The sequence below is a fragment of the Schistocerca americana genome, chromosome 6 (assembly GCF_021461395.2).
Source record: "Schistocerca americana isolate TAMUIC-IGC-003095 chromosome 6, iqSchAmer2.1, whole genome shotgun sequence".
Taxonomy (NCBI): Eukaryota; Metazoa; Arthropoda; class Insecta; order Orthoptera; family Acrididae; genus Schistocerca; species Schistocerca americana.
In genome coordinates, this window is record NC_060124.1 from 287,076,382 (window position 1) to 287,098,440 (window position 22,059).

At 40.3% G+C, this 22,059-nt stretch overlaps 1 protein-coding gene across 2 annotated transcripts in view; it reads left to right on the plus strand.

Moving 5' to 3' along the window:
* Positions 1–22,059, plus strand: part of LOC124619732 (serine/threonine-protein kinase Sgk2-like) — a 100,809-nt gene that overhangs the window by 32,630 nt on the left and 46,120 nt on the right. For both annotated transcript variants that reach the window (XM_047146300.1, XM_047146301.1), the window contains exons 5-6: positions 8,648–8,800; positions 9,032–9,305. In XM_047146300.1, coding sequence (XP_047002256.1) covers positions 8,648–8,800; positions 9,032–9,305 — 427 coding nt within the window. The remainder of the gene's footprint in view (positions 1–8,647; positions 8,801–9,031; positions 9,306–22,059) is intronic.

Consider the following 22,059-nt stretch of genomic DNA (forward strand, 5'->3'; position numbering starts at 1 on the left):
ACCCTGCATTTGTGAAATTTGGCATTCCATGGCTGGCCCTGGTAAAGAGGAGGATAAGTTGAAGCATTTAAACAAAAAAGATAAAAGACAATGTAGAAATATACACAAATATCTGAAAGTAATGGCTTGCAGTACTACAAAATCTGTGTACAGATGCGTGGTATACTCGGACAGTTCTGGCTAAAGCAGATAGGAATGTAGACGTATTAACACTGGAGGAGCTACAGTATGCAATATCTAGCAAGAACAGGAAGAATCCAGGGTATGACAGTGTAAAACTGTTAAAATACATACCAAATATTGCAAAATCAGGAATACTGAATTTTATGAATGTGTTCTGGCAGTCCAAATGTCCAATTTATAGGAGAGGAAATAGACATGAATGTCAGAGCTACTGAGTTACTAGCAATGTAGGAAAAGGTAGATTGCTATGTACCATAAAGATGTGTTAAGTTGAAGACAGGCACAATTAAGACACTTACATGTCAGCTTTCAGCCACAGCCTTTGTCAGAAAAAGGATTCATTTACACAAGCAAGCACACCTCGTGTACACACAACCGCCAACTCCAGCAGCTCGGACCAAAATGCAGCTGTCAAATGGAATGGAAGCAGCAATCTGGAGGGTGGCTTGGAAGGGGAAGCGATAGCAGGTGCCCGATGTGGTTTTCACCCAGGAAGATCATGCTCGAACTGTATCTTCACTATGACACAACAAATAGAAATACTCCATGAATTCAATTTACCAACTTATCATGCCTTCATTGACTTAGAAAAGGGGTTTAATAAAGTAAATCGAAACATACTGTGGGAAATTTAATGAAACAGAGGGATTCCATCTCATCTTAAAAGAGCTGTACAGGGTTTATATACACTCTTGGAAATTGAAATAAGAACACCGTGAATTCATTGTCCCAGGAAGGGGAAACTTTATTGACACATTCCTGGGGTCAGATACATCACATGATCACACTGACAGAACCACAGGCACATAGACACAGGCAACAGAGCATGCACAATGTCGGCACTAGTACAGTGTATATCCACCTTTCGCAGCAATGCAGGCTGCTATTCTCCCATGGAGACGATCATAGAGATGCTGGATGTAGTCCTGTGGAACGGCTTGCCATGCCATTTCCACCTGGCGCCTCAGTTGGACCAGTGTTCGTGCTGGACGTGCAGACCGCGTGAGACGACGCTTCATCCAGTCCCAAACATGCTCAATGGGGGACAGATCCGGAGATATTGCTGGCCAGGGTAGTTGACTTACACCTTCTAGAGCACGTTGGGTGGCACGGGATACATGCGGACGTGCATTGTCCTGTTGGAACAGCAAGTTCCCTTGCCGGTCTAGGAATGGTAGAACGATGGGTTTGATGTCGGTTTGGATGTACCGTGCACTATTCAGTGTCCCCTCGACGATCACCAGTGGTGTACGGCCAGTGTAGGAGATCGCTCCCCACACCATGATGCCGGGTGTTGGCCCTGTGTGCCTCGGTCGTATGCAGTCCTGATTGTGGCGCTCACCTGCACGGCGCCAAACACGCATACGACCATCATTGGCACCAAGGCAGAAGCGACTCTCATCGCTGAAGACGACACGTCTCCATTCGTCCCTCCATTCACGCCTGTCGCGACACCACTGGAGGCGGGCTGCACGATGTTGGGGTGTGAGCGGAAGACGGCCTAACGGTGTGCGGGACCGTACCCCAGCTTCATGGAGACGGTTGCGAATGGTCCTCGCCGATACCCCAGGAGCAACAGTGTCCCTAATTTGCTGGGAAGTGGCGGTGCGGTCCCCTATGGCACTGCGTAGGATCCTACGGTCTTGGCGTGCATCCGTGCGTCGCTGCGGTCCGGTCCCAGGTCGACGGGCACGTGCACCTTCCGCCGACCACTGGCGACAACATCGATGTACTGTGGAGACCTCACGCCCCACGTGTTGAGCAATTCGGCGGTACGTCCACCCGGCCTCCCGCATGCCCACTATACGCCCTCGCTCACAGTCCGTCAACTGCACATACGGTTCACGTCCACGCTGTCGCGGCATGCTACCAGTGTTAAAGACTGCGATGGAGCTCCGTATGCCACGGCAAACTGGCTGACACTGACGGCGGCGGTGCACAAATGCTGCGCAGCTAGCGCCATTCGACGGCCAACACCGCGGTTCCTGGTGTGTCCGCTGTGCCGTGCGTGTGATCATTGCTTGTACAGCCCTCTCGCAGTGTCCGGAGCAAGTATGGTGGGTCTGACACACCGGTGTCAATGTGTTCTTTTTTCCATTTCCAGGAGTGTATATGAATAAAAGACTACAAAAAAAAAAAAAAAAAAATTGTGGGCAGCGGACGTAATACGGCTGAAATAAACCAAGGAGTCCTTTAACTCCTTGGGGCATTTTTTAGGACACAAGCTCATAAGAGATAAAATCAAAATAGACAAGCAGATCATAGTACAAGTTAAAACATTTAAATATTTAGGGTGCAGAATTACATTTGGGGAAAATAATTAAACAAAAAACAAGTTTGACCTATTCAACTAGTTCTGTGGAACTAGAAACAGAATTTTGGGAAAGTACGTCCGCAGAGCTACTCTACTGAAGTTTTATAAGGTTATGACTGTACCTGCTCTGCTCTATGGATGCAAAAACTGGGCCCTTGAGAAGAGAGGAAAGGAAAACAGAAGCATGTGAAATAAACTTCTTTGATATGTGGCTGGATATACTTTATCTATGACATTCAAGCTTGAACTGAATAAGGAAACATAATAGACACAATAAAACAATATCAGTTAAGATGGAAAGAACCCCCAAACTGTGTGCCAGATGCAACAATCACTAAAACCATGAAACGGTATAAACCAAGAGGCAAAAGATCATTTGGAAGACCAGTGAAGAGATGGCTTAACTAATTTTGAAGGAGTCAGAACAGACCTAAAGGCTGGATCTCTGGTGTAGGCAGTGATGGTGAAACAGTTTGTGAGGTAACAGGCGAGTTGTGGCGCCCTGAAAATATTGTAATTTTGTAGTTGGCATGGCCACATGGGCCGCTCGGCAAGCCGACGCTCGTTAGCAACCATGTGGTGCCGAACATTAGCCGGAGCAAGGGGGGTAGCCCCAGGGCGTGGCCCAGACCAACCGCGTGGCTGGGAATTCCACGTTGATGCTGTGTCGCGGGAGGTGCTTTGTGTCGATGAAGGATGTTGTATGCTGGGGGTGCCAAAGATGGTGGACTTCGTGAAACCATAATGGCAGACATTTCACAGTTCATGTAGAAATTAATAGTATCCAGAGGAATCATGATACCTCAAAAAGAAACTTGTACATTAACATTATTTTCATGACGATTCTGATGGTGTAATCAGATTTTCAATATCTTCATTAGTTTAAAGTTTAGTATGTGACTGTAAATTATACAAGTAACACCCACCAATGAATTTACAAAATCTAAATGGTTCTTCCAATTTTGTCGATGATGTGTCTTTAGAAAGCTATTAGTGTAAACCTAAGTTCGTATGAATTACAGGCATGTAACTTGAATAGTACACGAGTTATTGAAGGTCAAAGTGGCCGATTACTATTGATCGCATCAGGCCATAAGCACTCCACAGTTACGTGGCGGGAAGGGAGAGGGGGGGGACGGTACTAGCATGCTTATAAATATATTTATTCGTTTATCTCTTTGTTTATATCCTGTTATATACTATTCATGAAGAAATTGGTCAAATATTTACTGTGTTTCAGAAAGCACAGAGGCATTAGGCTACTGGCCTACTTTTGTTTCTATTCCTTTGATATATGTTTATTTCATTTGTTTATGTATTTAATAATGTGTGTTAGAGCACATTTATGGTCCAGCCATAGGAATATTTATTTAATTTCAAGTTATTTAAACGTAAATCCAGTCTTACGTATGTGTTTCAATATGTTTGTGAGTGTGCATTGGCTTGGATACATGGCGGGAGCACTCTCGCCAATCACAGCGCTCGTTACTACAGTAGGTGACTACTGAAGTCAGTGGGGAGACTGGATGGAAGTGGTGGAGGAGGATTGGGTGCACACAGGAGACGGGGTGTGCTGGATGGGAAGGCGCGATGGACGGGTGCCGGAAATACGCGGAGAGTGTTGAGCAGTTTGCACGTGGTTGCGGGAGATAGAAATATTTCATAGTGCCGACTTGTGCACTTGTGAGATTTTCATGGCTTCTGCAGTGAAGACGTAGTATGCATTCAGAAGTAAATATCTCATGAGCTATGTTGTTGCTCATAACTAATTACGTAAAGTAGGACTCTGTTGTTTCCCCGTTATTCAACTTATATTTTATTTAATTGCTGGACCATCGACACCAATAAGTGTTTTCCAGTAATAAATGGCATTCTTAAAGGTACTTCTGCTACCTTACTCATCATTTAAAGTTGTTAAAAATATTATCTGCAAATTTTATTTAATTGCAATCTTTGATTTATAAGTTTTTATATTCCATTCAAAATTCACAGTTGCCGAGTGATAGGAACCTTCGACCATTCGATTAATGTGTACATTCATATTATAGACTGTAGACTCAGCAGTATTTGGCTTGTAATGTGGCAACTATGTATCCCAGGCGGAAATCCATCTCTGCCCAAACTCTTTGCCTTCACAAATGTCTGCTTGTGTCTGTGTATGTGCGGATGGTTATGTGTGTGTGTGTGTGTGTGTGTGTGTGTGTGTGTGTGTGTGTGTGTGTGTGTGTGTGTGTGTGTGTGTGTGTGTGGGCGCGCGCGCGCGCGCGCGCGCGCGCGCGCGCGCTGCGCGCGCGCGCGCGCGCGCGCGCGCGCGCGCGCGCGCGCGCGCGCGCGCGAGTGTATACCTGTCCTTTTTTCCCCCTAAGGTAAGTCTTTCCGCTCCCGGGATTGGAATGACTCCTTACCCTCTCCTTTAAAATCCACATCCTTTCGTCTTTCCCTCTCCTTCCCTCTTTCCTGACAAAGCAACCGTTGGTTGCGAAAGCTAGAATTTTGTGTGTGTGTGTGTCTGTTTGTGTTTCTATCGACCTGCCAGCGCTTTCGTATGGTAAGTCACATCATCTTTGTTTTTAAATATATTTTTCCCGCGTGGAATGTTTCCCTATTATATATATATTAATGACTTGCCACTCTGTATTCATGCAGATGCAAAGATAGTTCGTTTTGCCGATGATAAAAGTATAGTAATCACACCCAACAAACAAGAATCAGCTGGGGAAATTGTAACCAATGTCTTTCAGAAAATTATTAAGTGGTTCTCTGCAAATCGACTCTCACTAAATTTTGAGAAAACATAATGTATACAATTCTGTACAGTAAATGGCAGGTGGCGCAGTGGTTAGACACTGGACTCGCATTCGGGAGGACGACGGTTCAATCCCGCGTCCGGCCATCCTGATTTAGGTTTTCCGTGATTTCCCTAAATCGCTCCAGGCAAATGCCGGGATGGTTCCTTTCAAAGGGCACGGCCGACTTCCTTCCCTGTCCTTCCCTAATCCGATGAGACCGATGACCTCGCTGTCTGGTCTCCTTCCCCGAAACAACCAACCAACCAACCAACCAGTAAATGGCATAACACCATTGATAAATGAATTGGATGAAACATGTTGATGATCTGCTGAAATGGTTAGGTTCAGCTACTTATGCTATTAGGGCTATTGCAAATTTTGGTGATATACATATCAGTAAATTAGCCTATTATGCCTATTTTCATTCACTGCTGTCATATGGCATCATATTTTGGGGTAATTCATCATTAAGAGAAAGTATATTCATTGCACAAAAGCATGTATCAGAATAATAGCTGAAGCCCACCCAAGATCACCTAGCGGACATTTATTTAAGGAACTCGGGATATTCACAGTATCTTTGCAATACATATATTCACTTATGAAATTTGCTATTAATAATCCATCCCAATCCAAAAATAACAGTGAAGGGCATAGCTACAACACTAGAAGAAAGAATGATCTTCACTATTCTGGGTTAAATCTGACTTTGGTACAGAAAGGGGTGAATTATGCTGCCACAAAGATCTTTGGTCAGTTGCCAAATAGCATTTAAAGTCTGACAGATAGCCAACCAACATTTAAAAACAAATTAAAAGAATTTCAGAATGGCAATGCCATCTGCTCAATAGATGAATTTTTATATATGAAGTAGTAACTGAAAAAATTAATTATTTTGGGTAAAGAAAACTTGCGTTAAAGTGAGACATTCCACATCATTATGAAACATCGCATTCATGACCTACAGAACAAGTATTGATGAATGAATGAATAATATGGATAATTGAATGCCCCCCTGTCACAATAACTTGTAAGAGTCAAGCCAGTGTATTCTGGGGAAGACAAGACATTGTACTATTTCTTTGAAATGTATTAAAATTAGTTGACATTCTTCAAACGACTTCTTTCGTTGATATAAATTGCACTGTTGATTGGAAGAAAGTACCTCATGCAAAAATTTCTTCATAAATTATTTATATCTCTCTTATGGAAAATGGATTCCAGGTCTGCTTACATAAAGCAGCATTGTTTAGTCTACCAAGTTGAGAAGTGACTGTCTTTAAAATTTCAAATAAATTATCTTCATCATGTAAGAACTGCTTTTCCTGTCTCTAAAATAATGACACACTACATCGATAAAACTTGGTCAGCCACAGATACTTAAAATATCACTTTAAACGGGTTTTCTTTTTAAGTAGTGGTTGATATCAGCTATGAGAATGTAAGATTTATTAATCTTTAAAATTCCTGTGACCACTTTCATGTCGAATGCATCTCTAACATGAAACTGTTAATAAGTAAGAAGTAAGCTTTGCAGATTCTGTAGCTGGAAATAAAGTTTGTGTAATCGTGTTGTTCTGTGATTATTTTCAAATGACCACTAAGATCAAATTCATAGTGACGCATGTCCATTGTCAGCAAAAGATTAAAATAGAAGACCTATTCTTCCATCAATATATCAATCATTGACTTTCAAATGTTCTTTCAAAGTAAGTCCAATGTCAAAAACTTCTGTATAGTTTGTTGGCACAATTACGAGGCTGTTCAATAGACATAGTTAACACACATTTAAATAACTCTTTTTTATTTACAAGATATTGACATGACATACAGTGGTCATCCAAGCTCAAGACCTTCTTGTGAACTGATTCATTTCCATAAATTTGTGGGAAATGGGGTACTGGAGGTGTGATAGCAGAATAGTGACACACCAAAGAGATAAGATTTCTGCACTGCTAATTACTGAGCACAATATGTGTGACTCGTGTGAGCATTACAAGCATACTGCCTCTCACTCCCTCCTCTGGCAGCAATCTTCCTTTTCTCCAGTCAGAGATGTTACGCTGCCACAAATTCATTTTAGGCACTGACTTTACATTAATACACAGAGGGGAAGCTGACAATAATGACAATTTGTTACTTCAGTGGTGTCAAATGAGACCTCATTGGAGGAGGTCTCTTGTGTTTTCTGATAAAAGCTGGTTCTGTCTGGGTGCTGGTAATGGCTGTGTACTGGTTAGGAGGCGGCCTGTTGGCGTTGAAACTAGCTCTCTTTGTGCTGGACACACTGGACGTACACCTGGAATTATGGCATGGCGTGCAATTTCGTATGACAGAAAGTGCACTCTTGGGCTTACCCCACACACCCTGACTGCAAATTTGTATGTCAGTCTGGTGGTTCGACCTGTTGAGGTGCCATTCATGAACAGTTTTCCAGGGAGTGTTTCCCAACAAGATAACGCTCACCCACGTACAACTGTTATAACCCAAAATGCTCTACAAAGCATTGACATGTTGCCTTGGCCTGCTTGATCACCTGCTTAGTTTCCAATCAAACGCACATGGCATATCATTGAACAACAACTCCAGCATTGCCTGCAGCCAGTATTAGCTGTCCCTGCATTGACAGACCAAGTGCAACAGGGATTTAACTCCACCCCACAAACTGACATTTGGCACATGTACAACACCGTTCATGCACGTTTTCATGCTTGCGTTCAACATTCTGATGATTACACTGGTTATTGATGTATCAGCTTTTCACATTTGCAGTGGCGCATCTCACACATTAACCTGTGGTCTGGCAATGTAATCACTTAAATATGTTAAGTAGACCAATGGAATCTCAAAATTTCAGTACTCCACATTAATTATGTTTTGATGTGTTTTTTTTCCACTGTATGACAAGGCTAAGGGTGGACCCAGTACTGATACCAGTGTGACACCTGCAGTGGTTAGTCCTCCATTTTGAAAATGCTGTTTCATTCTGTACACTCCCTGAGCTTCGTAATGTAACACACTGCATCCTTTTAAGTACATAGGATGAAAACTAGTTACCAAAAAGATCTCTGATACCCCAACATTTGAAATTCTGTAGGAGAATACTGGGAAAAGCGTGATAAAAACTTTTGACAACTTGCACCAAATACCAGTGACAGTATTTTCATTTCAGTTTTGTATGACCTAATGAATAAAGTGAAATGCATGTAATAGAGGCTTTTATCCAAGTAGTCTGATCTTTTTAATGAAAACTGTAATATAACATATGGATTTACAGAATGTATTACTTTTGTGTGAAGATTTTTAAATTTTCCTTTCTCAGTCACTGACTGGATGCATTATAATTCTGTATTTCTTGTAGGCCTGAGGTACGGGAATTCTTCCAGCTTGATCGTAATCTGGGTAGCCTATCTGAAGATGGGGAAGGTGATGGAGATGGAGACAGCATAGAAGGTACTGATTCTACATCAGAACCAGCACCACAAGTTAATTTAGGACCATCAGAACGCACTTCGTAAGTACTGCATGTAACTGCCCTCTATCTGTAAACTTCCCCTGTGGAACTCTTGACAACACATTTTAGTTCCATAGCTAAATTTTGTGATGAACTGTATATTGACTGTAGACAACTTCACTATGTATAAAATTGGTGGTCTAGTGCCATGAATAATAATAATAATTTAGTAATGTGCTGTTACTGTTTCTCGAAGTTAGAAAATGCACAATTTTGCATTTTAATTTTCAGTGCTCGTCCAGCAGATTTTGAATTCCTACATGTCATTGGGAAAGGAAGTTTTGGGCGAGTTTTGCTGGCCCGACATCGTACAGAGCAACGCTTCTATGCCGTGAAAGTTCTCAGTAAGCGACTTGTGGTGAAGAGGAATGAGGTCCGCCATATAATGTCGGAGCGAAGTGTGTTGCTGAAGACATTAAATCACCCATTCCTAGTTGGCCTTCATTACTGTTTTCAGACACCAGACAAGCTCTTTTTTGTGCTTGATTATGTTAATGGAGGAGAGGTGAGAGTCTTACCATCCGTGATCCTGTAGCCACTAATAGAAATTATTAAAAGTATCATTTTAAATTTTACAGAGAAGCATACAAAGTCATTTACTATTTTTGGTTGACACAGTTAATGTGAATAGTGAAACTAGATGTGACACATACTTGTTAGCAGGGACCTCACAAAACTCACATATTGCAATAAATGCGAATTCTGCCTCAGTGCAAAAATGCTTAATAACCTAGTACCTGCTATTTCGTAGTGAATTGTATCCACATGAACTATCTTATCAGAGATGCTATTATGTAGTGAATTGTATCCACATGAACTATCTTATCAGAGATAATTTGAAATAGCCTCCTATTCCATACATAAATATAAAAACTGAAACCAATTTTTGATGTTGATATTGCACGTCATCTGGCAAGCTGCCCTGCATGAGTGTGACTGAGCTCATTTTCCCACACCCCTTCTTCCCCTCTGGCACTCACAATTCTATTTTTTTATGATTCTCAACTGAGTGCAAGTTGATAGTGGCTGCACTAAAGTCACAGGAAAATAAAAACTGTACATATTGTTTGGCTACACTGAAATTCTTCCCCTAATGTCTGAACAGATATTTTCTGTCCTACTTCTGCGATTAGTGTCTTGTCGATTTTATCTGTGGTGTTGCCAAGGATGGGTCGTTTGGCTATGAATGCCCATGGGAGGTCAAAATTAATGTTCTGTGGATTTTGTAATTATCAGATTTGGTGGGAAAGAAAAAGGATGTTGAGAAAAACATTAAATCAGAGAACCACTCAGTTCACTGGCGAGAAGATACTGCTGCATCTCAGCAGATACAATAATATTTTGAAAGCTTAAATGTAGTAAAAAGAAGGAAACAAACACAGATTACATCTGGGGAAGAAATTGAAGTGTTTGTGTAAGTAAATGTCAATTTCAAGAACTAAAGCTTTGTTTTTAGGCATGTAGTTTGATAACCTTTTAAATTTGTACATCTAGTTATTTACAAACAAACAAACAAAAAATTTAGATCCAAATTTTACCAAAAATGGATGCAAATTTTGCAAAAAATAGGTGCTATACTTTAAAGTACCTACTAACTAGTCATTCAGCTCTAATCCTCTTTACTTTTTAAGTAAAGCAGCTTCAGTTAAGTCCTTAAAATTGCCTTCTGAATAATTTTTAATTGACATTAAGGAAATCTCTTACTTATACAGGGTGAGCACAAAGTCTTGCCCTGATTATAAAAATTTATAACACAATAACCATTTGACACAATAAGTTATATTTGATGCCATTACATAGCTTAGTGTTACTAGTTGTTGTGACCAATAGATGGTGCTAGTGTTCCACAACACTGACGTGGTCCGTTAGGTCACATTAGTTGCTGGCGAAATGGCGTCAAAGCAGGAGAAAGCGCAATGTGTGCTTTGGTTTCAGGAAACGAAATCGCCCATCAGTGTTCAGTGTAAATTTTAGGCTTCTTATGGATGCAGCACACCTGAAGTTAAATCAATAAAGTGATGGTATGCAAACTTTAACGAAACAGGCAACATTGAAGAGCATCCTCAATGTGGCAGGCCTCATGTGAGTGATGCAACTAATCGTTTCAACAGAGTCCGTCTAAATCAACTCATCAAGTATCAGCTAAACTTCAAATATTGCAAGGAAATGTGGTGAAGATTCTTCGTGAAAGGCTTAGGTTGCATGCTTACAAAGTGCAAATCGTGCAGACCATTCAGCCGAATGATTTGCTGACACGTGCTGAATTTGCAACTGAGATTCTCATGAAGATTGATGGCACTAACGATTACTTAAATCGCATATGCTTTACCGATGAATCCACAATTCATGTCAATCGAATGCTAAATACGAGTAGGCATAATGTCCGCATATGGGGTTCAGTCTCCACATGCTACTTAACAGTTACAGTGAAAAAGTGAATGTTTGGTGTGGCCTCGTGCATAACAAGGTTTTTGGACCAATTTTCTTCGCAGAAAAATCCATTACCGCTAACGTTTACTGACATTTTGCAACAGTTCATTGTCCCACAGTTAGAAGAATATCAACCATGGTTACTTTTCCAGCAAGATGGAGCAAACCCCCTCCTCTTAGCCTTTGATGGTGTGCGATTCCTGGATGAAACATTTCCGGATCGGTGGATTGGAAGGAATGGTCCAACACAGTGGCCACCCAGCTCTCCAGACATTACACCCCTTGACTTTTTTTTCTGGGGCTATATCAAGGACAGAGTTCTCGTCACACCAGTTGCTGATGTCGACAAATTGAAGGCTAGGATACAAGCTGCTGTGGGTACTGCGACAGAACGCATGTTACGAAACACCTGGCGGGAACTGGAATACCACCTTGACATTCTCCGAACTACCAAGGTAGCACACAATGAGGTTTACTAACATAAGTGGTCCAAGGGGGGGGGGGGGGGGGGGAGAGGGAGGAACCACGCTAACCTATGTAATGGCATCAAATGTAAATTATGATGTCAAACTGTTATTCTGTAATAAATTGTTATAATCGGGGCAAGACTTTGTGCTCACACTGTATATCTGAACCTATGGCAATAGCATTCGGTGCTACGAAAGATTTAGTTGTAACTATAATTTTTGTATTCTTGGTACATTGTTCATAACAAAGTAATATTTTCTTGACTGGTCAATAATTTTGCATTATAATGGTCGTTATCAGTTACTAGAGATAATGTTCAGAGAGCAAAAGGTTGTCTACAACTTCTGCAAAAACCATATTGCAATTAGGAGTCAAAGAATGTGTAAAGGAGGCAGTAATGGAGAAGGAAGTGATACATGCTTGTGAGCTATCCCCAGTGTTGTTCAGTCTGTATGAGGAAGAAGCAGTAAAGGAAACAAAGGAGGTGATTGGAAAGGGACTTCACATTCAGGGAGAAGAAATAAAATCTTTGTGGTTTGTAAACGACATAATTCTGTCAGCAAGGGACAATGAAGATCAGTTCAACAGGGTAGGTAGTGTCTCGAAAATAGGTAATAAAATGAATTCCAACAAAAGTAAAAAAGAAACTTTAATATAGTGCGTGGTCAGATTAATTAGGTGATGCTGAGAGCATTAGGTTAGGAAATGAGACACTGAAAGTAGTAGATAAGTTTTGTTGTTTGGCGAGAAAAAGAAAGTGAATATGGCTGAAGTATGGGGAGTGTGAAATGCAGGTAGGCAAGAAAGAGAAAACCATTTCTGAAAAAAAGAAATTTAATTTTAGATATAAATTTAAATGTTGGGACGTATTTTCTTAAAGTATTTGTCTGTAGTGTAGCCTTACACAGAAGAGGAACACGGACGATAAACAGTTGGAACAAGAAGAGACTAGAAACTTTCAAAATGTTGTGCTACAGAAGAACGATGAAGATTACATACTTAGATAGCTAATAGGGCTATACTGAATCAAACAGGCAAAAAAGAGCTTCATAGCACAATTTGACTGAAAGACTGGTCAGACACGTTTTGAGGTGTCAAGGAAGAGTTAATTTCAAAGGTGTAAAACTTCCAGAGGGAGGCCAAAGTTTGAATAGACAGTAAGGAGGTTTAAATAGATACTATAGTAGTTAAGCAGAGACCAAGAGACTTGAACAATGATGGACTAGTCTGGGGAGCTGCAGCAAACCACTTAACAGTGTAGACAGCAACAACATAATGATTATTATTAGAATGTTGTTGTAAGATGCAGACACTTCAACTGGACTTTGGTCTTACTACAAACAGCTCCTCTCCAGTAGGTTTGTTGTTAATAGTAATTTTATTTTGAAAGCCTGCTCACTGTTCATATCATTACAGGGGCAACTATTTATAAGGCAAGTAATCTGTGCGACCACATTTACGATTCAGTATGTACACAGTATGAATGTAGACTTTAAAGCTTTCCCGTGAGTATGTTGTAAATAGTATTAACGGGTTTGCCGCCAAATGATGATGTGCAAATTCCTCGGTGCAACAGTCAGACATCTTCAGGTGCAACAGTCAGACATCTTCAGGTGGTTCTGTGCTGGTGGCTAGGTATGTTTTTCTGACGGTATCCACACATTGACGCTTTGTATATAGAACGTGCACGTGAAGAATGTGCAATGATTTGCAGATAGATGCACCATACTCAAATTCTCTCTGCCAAAAATCACAGAGCGGTCTTCCTGCGTGTGCTCTGTATGCTATGTATACTAACAGTGTGGCCAGGTGGCACTCACTAAAAAAGAAAAAAAATGTTAGACCAATGCTATGTTGGGTCTGTTATATTAAAAAAAAAAAAAAAAAAAAAAAAAAAAAAATCTTAATTTTCTCGGCGTAATTTGATAGCAGCCAATGCAGGGTTCCAGGCTGTGCTCAGTTGAAATCCTACATCTGTGTTGTAGATTATCAGCTGTGCAGATATGTATTGCTTCCCTAATGCAGCAATCCCAGAAAGATGATCCCGTGGATAAAACTTCTTCCATCTTTTCGTAAATCATGTGATTTCCTGTACTCCGACAGTGCTCTGCAGTTCTCCAATTGGCGTAGGCCTGTGTGTCACTGATGTTCATGGCGGCGTTCTTGTACTGTGTGACATGTCTGGCCTATACATGCAGTCCCACATTGACAAGGGATGTTGTACACACAACATTTTCTCAGGACAAGATCATCCTTAACCGAATCCAATAGGTTCCTCAGTTTTGCAGGTGTTCGAAAAACACACTTAATGTCATATCTTCCTAGTACTCTTCAGATTCTTGATGACATGGCACCAAAATATGGCAAAAATGCCAAAGTGGTGGGTGTCTTGGTATCTTCGTTCTGCTCCATAGACTGAACTCGCTTGGGCCTGAATACATTATTCATCTGTGTGTCAGAACAAGCATTTTCTCGGAACACTGTCTTCAAATGTTGTATGTCACTCGACAGGCATTCAGGACCAGATACCACTTGCATTCTGTGAACTAACGTACATAATACACTACCACATTGTGCAGGATGGTGGCAGATTGTGACCTGCAAATATGGATCTGTATGGGTTGGCTTGTGGTAGACATGGTGTCCCCGAGGTTTGATCTGCTCTCCTTCGTACCAAAACATCAAGAAAAGGTAAATTACCACTTTTCCTCACTTCCATTGTGAAGTTTATATTTGAATGGAGCGAATTTAAATGCTGAAGAAACACAGGTATAGTGAAAAGTCCATGTGGCCACACCACAAATGTATCACCCACATACCGCAGAAAACAAGTGAGTTTCAGAGTGAAAACAAGAGGGTTTCAGGGTGGCTGGCTGTAGTGCTTTTTCTTCAAAGTCCTCCACAAAATAATTGACCACCACAGAAGATGGAGGGCTTCACATGGCCACACCGTCCACTTGTTCAAAATATTGGTCATGAAATAAGAAGTATGTTGAAGTAAGCACATGTTTAAAAAATGCCACTATGTCCTCCTCAAACTTGTTGCTAAAGAGCTGTAAAGAGCCCTGCAAGAGCACCTCTGTAAATAAAGACACAAAATCAAAACTTATTAAGAGATTGGACGATTGCAGTCTGAGTTTTCAGGTGACCTATGAGATCTTCAGAGTTTTGAATATGATGGTCGCTGTTGCCTATGAGATGCCCCAATAGTGGAGTCAGATATTTAGGAACAAATTAAGTAGATGCTCCTATGTTACTTACAATGGGACGTAGAGGCACCCCATTCTTATGGACCTTGGGTGATCCATAGAGTCTAGAAGGAACTGCATCCTGTTGACGCAAACCCTTGGTGACTAGTGCTGGAATCGAACTCTTCCTGATGAGTTCCAAAGTCTTTCTCTGTATCCTACCCGTCGGATCACTTTTTAATTTACAGTATGCAACATCATTGAGCAGTTTGTATATCTTGCTACTATATTCTCTGCATGAGAGAAGCACAATAGCATTTCCTTTGTTAGCAGGGAAGAGGATGATATCTTGGTCTCCTCTCAGTTCTCATAGAGCCTTTCTTTCAGCTGAAGAAACCGGTAATCTGTTAATAAAAAGTTTGTGACCATAGACGTAAATTAAAGGAAACTTATTGTATATGCGGGTCACTGTTTTATTCGCGACAATGTCGCAGCTTGTAAAAGTTAATATTGAAAGATGTACAAGGACTATCCAAAAAGTAAGGCATTTGAAATAAAAAAAATTAACAATATAAAAAACAAATTTTTTATATACATTTTAAAGGTACGCTATTAAACTATTTATTCTACATAACAGACATTGAATTTGAGGCACTTCTCATACTGTGGCACAAGTTGTTCGATACCATATTTGTAGAAATCTGCCGCCTGCGATTGCAACCACTGGTTTATAGTGGCATACAATTCAGCATCAGTATCAAAACATTATACAGTGAACCATGTCTTCATTGTTGGGAAGAAGTGATGGTCACTCACTGCAAAATCTGAGCTGTATGATGGATGATCAAACACTTCCCATCCAAAACTCTGTAGGAGCTCTTTGATGTGATTGGCCGTGTGTGGATGTGTGTTGTCGTGAAAAACAAAATGCTTGCTCCAAGTTTTCCCTAATGCTTCTTTTGTATCATCTGCCTTAACTTTGTGAGTCTTTGACAAAACCCCTAAGAGTTAATCATTCTGCTGCATCCAGGGAAATCCTCAAGAACCACTTCCTTAGAGTCCCAAATCACAGTGGCCATGAACTTTCTTACTGACAGCATTTGCGAACACTTCCTTCATTTCTTGGAAGAATTTCTCTCTCTTCATTCTGTCAACTGCCTTTTTGTTTCACAACTGACGTGCTTATCCAAGTCCCATCCCCAGTTAAAATATGGTTGTTACCACTTTTCTCATAATCTTCAAGTGAAGGTCAGTGCTGCAGCTGGTCTGGTTTTTGTGGTCTTCCTTTAGGATTGTGGGAACCTGCCTAGCACAATATTTGCAGTAAACAAGCTTCTCAACCACACAACATTTTCACTAATTTTTTCATTGATTTTCATCGTCAGTCAGTTGGTCACAAGGCTAGGCATACCACTGTGGTCATCCTCATGGACATTGGTGTGGCCATTTTTAAAATCTGTGTACCATTGCCTCATTTGGCTTTCACTCATTATTTCTTTTCCTTACACATCACATAGGCTGTGATAAATTTCAGTATTTTTGCCATTGTCTGCCAACAAAAAGCTAATCACAGAATGCACCTCACAAGTGACAGGATTTTCTAGTGCTGCACACTTTTTAACGTGTCTTAGAAAGCAAAGTGATAGAGAGACAGGTGACACACTACCACCACTGGATGCGTATCGAGCACCAAGATAGTGGCTGTAGCCCTGCACACCACTACAGTGAACCAAAACTTTGGTTACTTTCTGGGTAGCCCTCATAATAAAAAAAAAAAAAAACAAGCAACATAAAATATTTGCAGACTTGAGAAATGTGAAATTCCACAGGGCAGTTGACAAATAAGAGGTAATGGAAATATTGTACATAGTGTAGATACTGATGCGCCAAAACTTTATGACCACCTTCTTGATAGGTTGTTTGTCCTCCTTTGGAATGAAATACATCACTGATTCTGCATATCAGGGATCTGACAGCTTGTTGGTTGGTTTTTTCCTGGAGGTATCTGGCATTAGATGGCTACGCATAGGTCATGTGATTCATGTAAATAACAGGCTGCTGATTTGTGTACATGGTGGTGATGCCTAATAGCAACCTAAATGGGTTCCATGGGATTTACATCAGGAACGTTTGGTCACTGATTCATCAGCACTAGTTCACTATAATGCTCCTCAAACCACGGTAGCACAGTTCTGGCTCCGAGACTCAGTTATACTTCTTAAAGTTGACATCACTGTTGGGGAAGACATCAAGCATGAAGCAAGTGGTAGTTTCACTGTCGTCCTACCTCTTTCCATAGATGCTCAAGAAAGTGGCACGTGAACATTCGAATGGCTTCACAGTTTTTGAGATACTCGTTCAGACTTTGCGTAATAATACTCTGCGCTTTGTCAGAGTTGCTTGTCTGAATGTATTTCCTCTCTTGCAGCTCATATCTTATCTCTCCTCCATTTATATACTTTCATTACTGTGTCACGTGCCCACACCACCACCAGGCAGCACCCAATGTCACGGAGGGCAGTAGTCATAACGTCATGGCTTATTAGTGTATAAGGTAGAGAAAAGAATGCGAGGAACAAGTAATGGAGGGGAAGAACAAAACCACTTTGCTATTGATGTTTTGGTGTTTCTTTCCTTCTAATACTCTCTTGCTGTCTCTTCCCTGAAATGCGAGTTTGTGACTTTCTTGCTTCGTCCTTTGGATAATCAAATTATATTTAACTATAACATTATTTCTGGTGGATTCGAGAAGGTAATGTTTGTCAGCATTTGTGTATAGTGGTTTGCTACCAACAGCTAACATTTTCATCTATCGCGATTTGGTTGTGGTTTCATTTCAGATATTTCCTTTGAAGGTACTTCTTATCAACTTGTATTAATAATGCTGCTTTACTAATCACAGAAATACTGTACAGTAATGTTTGTTTTTTCTAATAATATTTGTTTACTGTAACCTCATTGAAAATTAAAATATAGGAAAGGGTAATGATTTAATGGCCTGGAGTGCGCGCAGACATTGGCCAATGATGCTATTGCTGCTGCCCCTCCAGTAGACATCATGGAGAATACATGCTTGAAAATATCTTGGTTATTTGTGTTTTTCAGTTATTCGTGCATCTTGTCCCCTACATTACCCTGAATAACAGAGAGTATACTGTACTATAAATGTAAGACAATGTCTGTAAAAAAGACAGAGAACTGTAAAGAGAGCTGTCATTGATGTCACTAAGTGGAAATTTTGCCAAAGTCTTCTTGCAGTTCCTGATGATCATCCGACGACATTACTTTCCTGTATACAACAGTATTGTCAGTGATCACTGTTATAGTCCCTACTGATGATATCTGATAAATTGTTTATGTACATTGAAAACATTAGATGTCCTATTGTGCTTCCTTGTCACACCTGATGTTACTTTAGTTTCTGTGGAATATTGCCATGCAGTATGATGTACTGGGTTCTATTAGTCAAATATTCCTCAAGCCAATCGCATATTTGCAAAGAGCTCTGTATGATTATGTATTGGTTAGTGGTTGCTGTTGTACAGTGTCGAATGCCTTAGGAAATCTAGTAAGACCGAGCTGCCTGTTAACCTGCCTCTGTTACTTGCAAGAGGTGTGTGGATAAAGCAAGCTGTGTTTCACATAAGTAGATTTTGTTTTCTGAGCCTATGCTGATTCCTGGAGACAAGCTTGTTTTCCTCCAGGAACAATGAGTGTCTGAATTTATATATGCTCTGGGATCCTTCAGCAGGCAGACATCAGTGACCTGCACTCTTTTGCCAGTGACTATTGCTAAATCTGAGCTAGAAAATGAATTAATTCTGTACCATATCCAGTGTAACATGTACCTGGAATTCCACCAGAACTTGATGCCATATATGCACTGAGTAATCCTAATTATTTTTAGTACTGGGGCTGCTAATACTGATATCACTCAGTTGTGAGTCTGTAACAAGGCCAAACATTGGTACAGTAGTATCCTATGTTGCGAATATTTTGGAAAAGCGGAGCTCAAAACTTATGCTTCACCTCCTTTCTTCAGTTTCAATACCAGAAAGATTCATGAGAGAGAAAATGGAAGATTTAGATCCCTTTGTTGACTTTATGTATGACCAGAACTTCTTAGGATTCTGTTATAAACCTTTCATCAGGACCTGAGTGTTACAAGTTATTGTTAACATTACGCATGGCCCTTTTCACAGTTACATGAGTTGCTATTAAAATTTGTATCTGTATGATCTCATTGCTAGTGGTCGCCATCGTCGTCTTTGTCACTTCTGTATTCACAACATTTGCTGAATGAGACCATTATGTCACAGTGAGCCTATGCCATCTTTTATTACTTTACGTATAACATACTTACACAAACTGCAATTTGTAATGTCCTTCAACTTAAACCACAATTTTTCAGCATTGGACAGAGCTAAATGAAATATTCTCAGGTCATCCATTAATTAACTTGACAATGACACACATCAGTTTTTCCTAACACACATACTCATGTAACATTGTGTGCACACTCACTGCAATACCTCCTTCCTTTATCTTATGGTTCCAGCTCTTACCTAACAATCACATTGTGACAAAAATGACAGTGTCAGTTGCAATAGGGGCAGTTTTAATGCCTTCAACCATATGCGTGAGACTATGCAATTTGACAGCTGTCATGACCTTGTGCATGGTTTTGGTGAAAAAGCAAATTATGGCAAATAATCCACAGCCAGGAGATTGTAATAAAGAAAATCTGCAGCTTTTTGATCTGCGTGGAAAGTGTGTCCAAAATGAAGCTACAGCCACTTATAAATAATGATGGCCAAATGATGGAAGGAGTAAATGTAACCACTGAATATATAGGTGTTCAGTGGTAAACAGATACGTAAACAAGTATCTAATCTTTTGGATAATGTCTTTTCATGGAGCAGACTAATGCCCAGTGCTAGCAATACACAGCCCAATTAGATCCAAGAAAATAGAGGATTGGAGAGAATAAGTTGAGGGCTTAAATTGAGGAGCTACATAAGAGAAAGAGAGAAACAGTTAACATTTGCACAGCCTGTCGTTTAAATCTATTAAAATTACTGTGTTGTATGTATATATTTTAATACCTAGCTGGAGTTTCACAAAGGGATGAATAATTTTGTTCTGCAGCATGATCAGTAGACCTAAGAGTTTTAAGTTCAAAAAGAATGTACAAGAGACAAGAAAAGAATGCTAAAAGAGTAGGTGCTACTCTGAAAAAGAAGCAACAAAATCAAAAGTTGGGAGTATTTATTTAATGTTTTCTTTGCACAAGTCATTTATAACCATTCAGATAGAAAAAAAAAAATAAGGTGTAGGTCCTAAAAATCCCATGTCTTATCAATAAGTTTTCATTATGTTTCATAATTGGATTTGGTGCTGATATGTATATAGTAGTATCTTCCAATTTTTTTTATTTTATTTTATTTTTTTTATTTTGATCATCAGTTTACTGACTGGTTTGATGCGGCCCGCCACGAATTCCTTTCGTGTGCTTACCTCTTCATCTCAGAGGAGTAGCACTTGCAACCTACGTCCTCAATTATTTGCTTGACGTATTCCAATCTCTGTCTTCCTCTACAGTTTTTGCCCTCTACAGCTCCCTCTAGTACCATGGAAGTCATTCCCTCATGTCTTAGCAGATGTCCTATCATCCTGTCCCTTCTCCTTATCAGTGTTTTCCACATATTCCTTTCCTCTCCGATTCTGCGTAGAACCACCTCACTCCTTACCTTATCAGTCCACCTAATTTTCAACATTCGTCTATAGCACCACATCTCAAATGCTTCGATTCTCTTGTGTTCTGGTTTTCCCACAGTCCATGTTTCACTACCCTACAGTGCTGTACTCCAGACGTACATCCTCAGAAATTTCTTCCTCAAATTAAGGCCGGTATTTGATATTAGTAGACTTCTCTTGGCCAGAAATGCCTTTTTTGCCATAGCGAGTCTGCTTTTGATGTCCTCCTTGCTCCGTCCGTCATTGGTTATTTTACTGCCTAGGTAGCAGAATTCTTTAACTTCGTTGACCTCGTGACCATCAATCCTGATGTTAAGTTTCTCGCTGTTCTCATTTCTACTACTTCTCATTACCTTCATCTTTCTCCGATTTACTCTCAAACCATACTGTGTACTCATTAGATTGTTCATTCCGTTCAGCAGATCATTTAATTCTTCTTCACTTTCACTCAGGATAGCAATGTCATCAGCGAATCGTATCATTGATATCCTTTCACCTTGTATTTTAATTCCACTCCTGAACCTTTCTTTTATTTCCATCATTGCTTCCTCGATGTACAGATTGAAGAGTAGGGGCGAAAGGCTACAGCCTTGTCTCACACCCTTCTTAATACGAGCACTTAGTTCTTGATCGTGCACTCTTATTATTCCCTCTTGGTTGTTGTACATATTGTATATGACCCGTCTCTCCCTATAGCTTACCCCTACTTTTTTCAGAATCTCGAACAGCTTGCACCATTTTATATTGTCGAACGCTTTTTCTAGGTCATCAAATCCTATGAAAGTGTCTTGATTTTTCTTTAGCCTTGCTTCCATTATTAGCCGTAACGTCAGAATTGCCTTTCTCGTCCCTTTACTTTTCCTAAAGCCAAACTGATCGTGACCTAGCGCATTCTCAATTTTCTTTTCCATTCTTTTGTATATTATTCTTGTAAGCAGCTTCAATGCATGAGCTGTTAAGCTGATTGTGCGATAATTCTCGCACTTGTCAGCTCTTGCCGTCTTCGGAATTGTGTGGATGATGCTTTTCCGAAAGTCAGATGGTATATCGCCAGACTCATATATTCTACACACCAACGTGAATAGTCATTTTGTTGCCACTTCCCCCAATGATTTTAGAAATTCTGATGGAATGTTATCTATCCCTTCTGCCTTGTTTGACCATAAGTCTTCCAAAGCTCTTTTAAATTCCGATTCTAATACTGGATCCCCTATCTCTTCTAAATCGACTCCTGTTTCTTCTTCTATCACATCAGACAAATCTTCACCCTCATAGAGGCTTTCAATGTATTCTTTCCACCTATCTGCTCTCTCCTCTGCATTTAACAGTGGAATTCCCGTTGCACTCTTAATGTTAACACCATTGCTTTTAATGTCACCAAAGGTTGTTTTGACTTTCCTGTATGCTGAGTCTGTC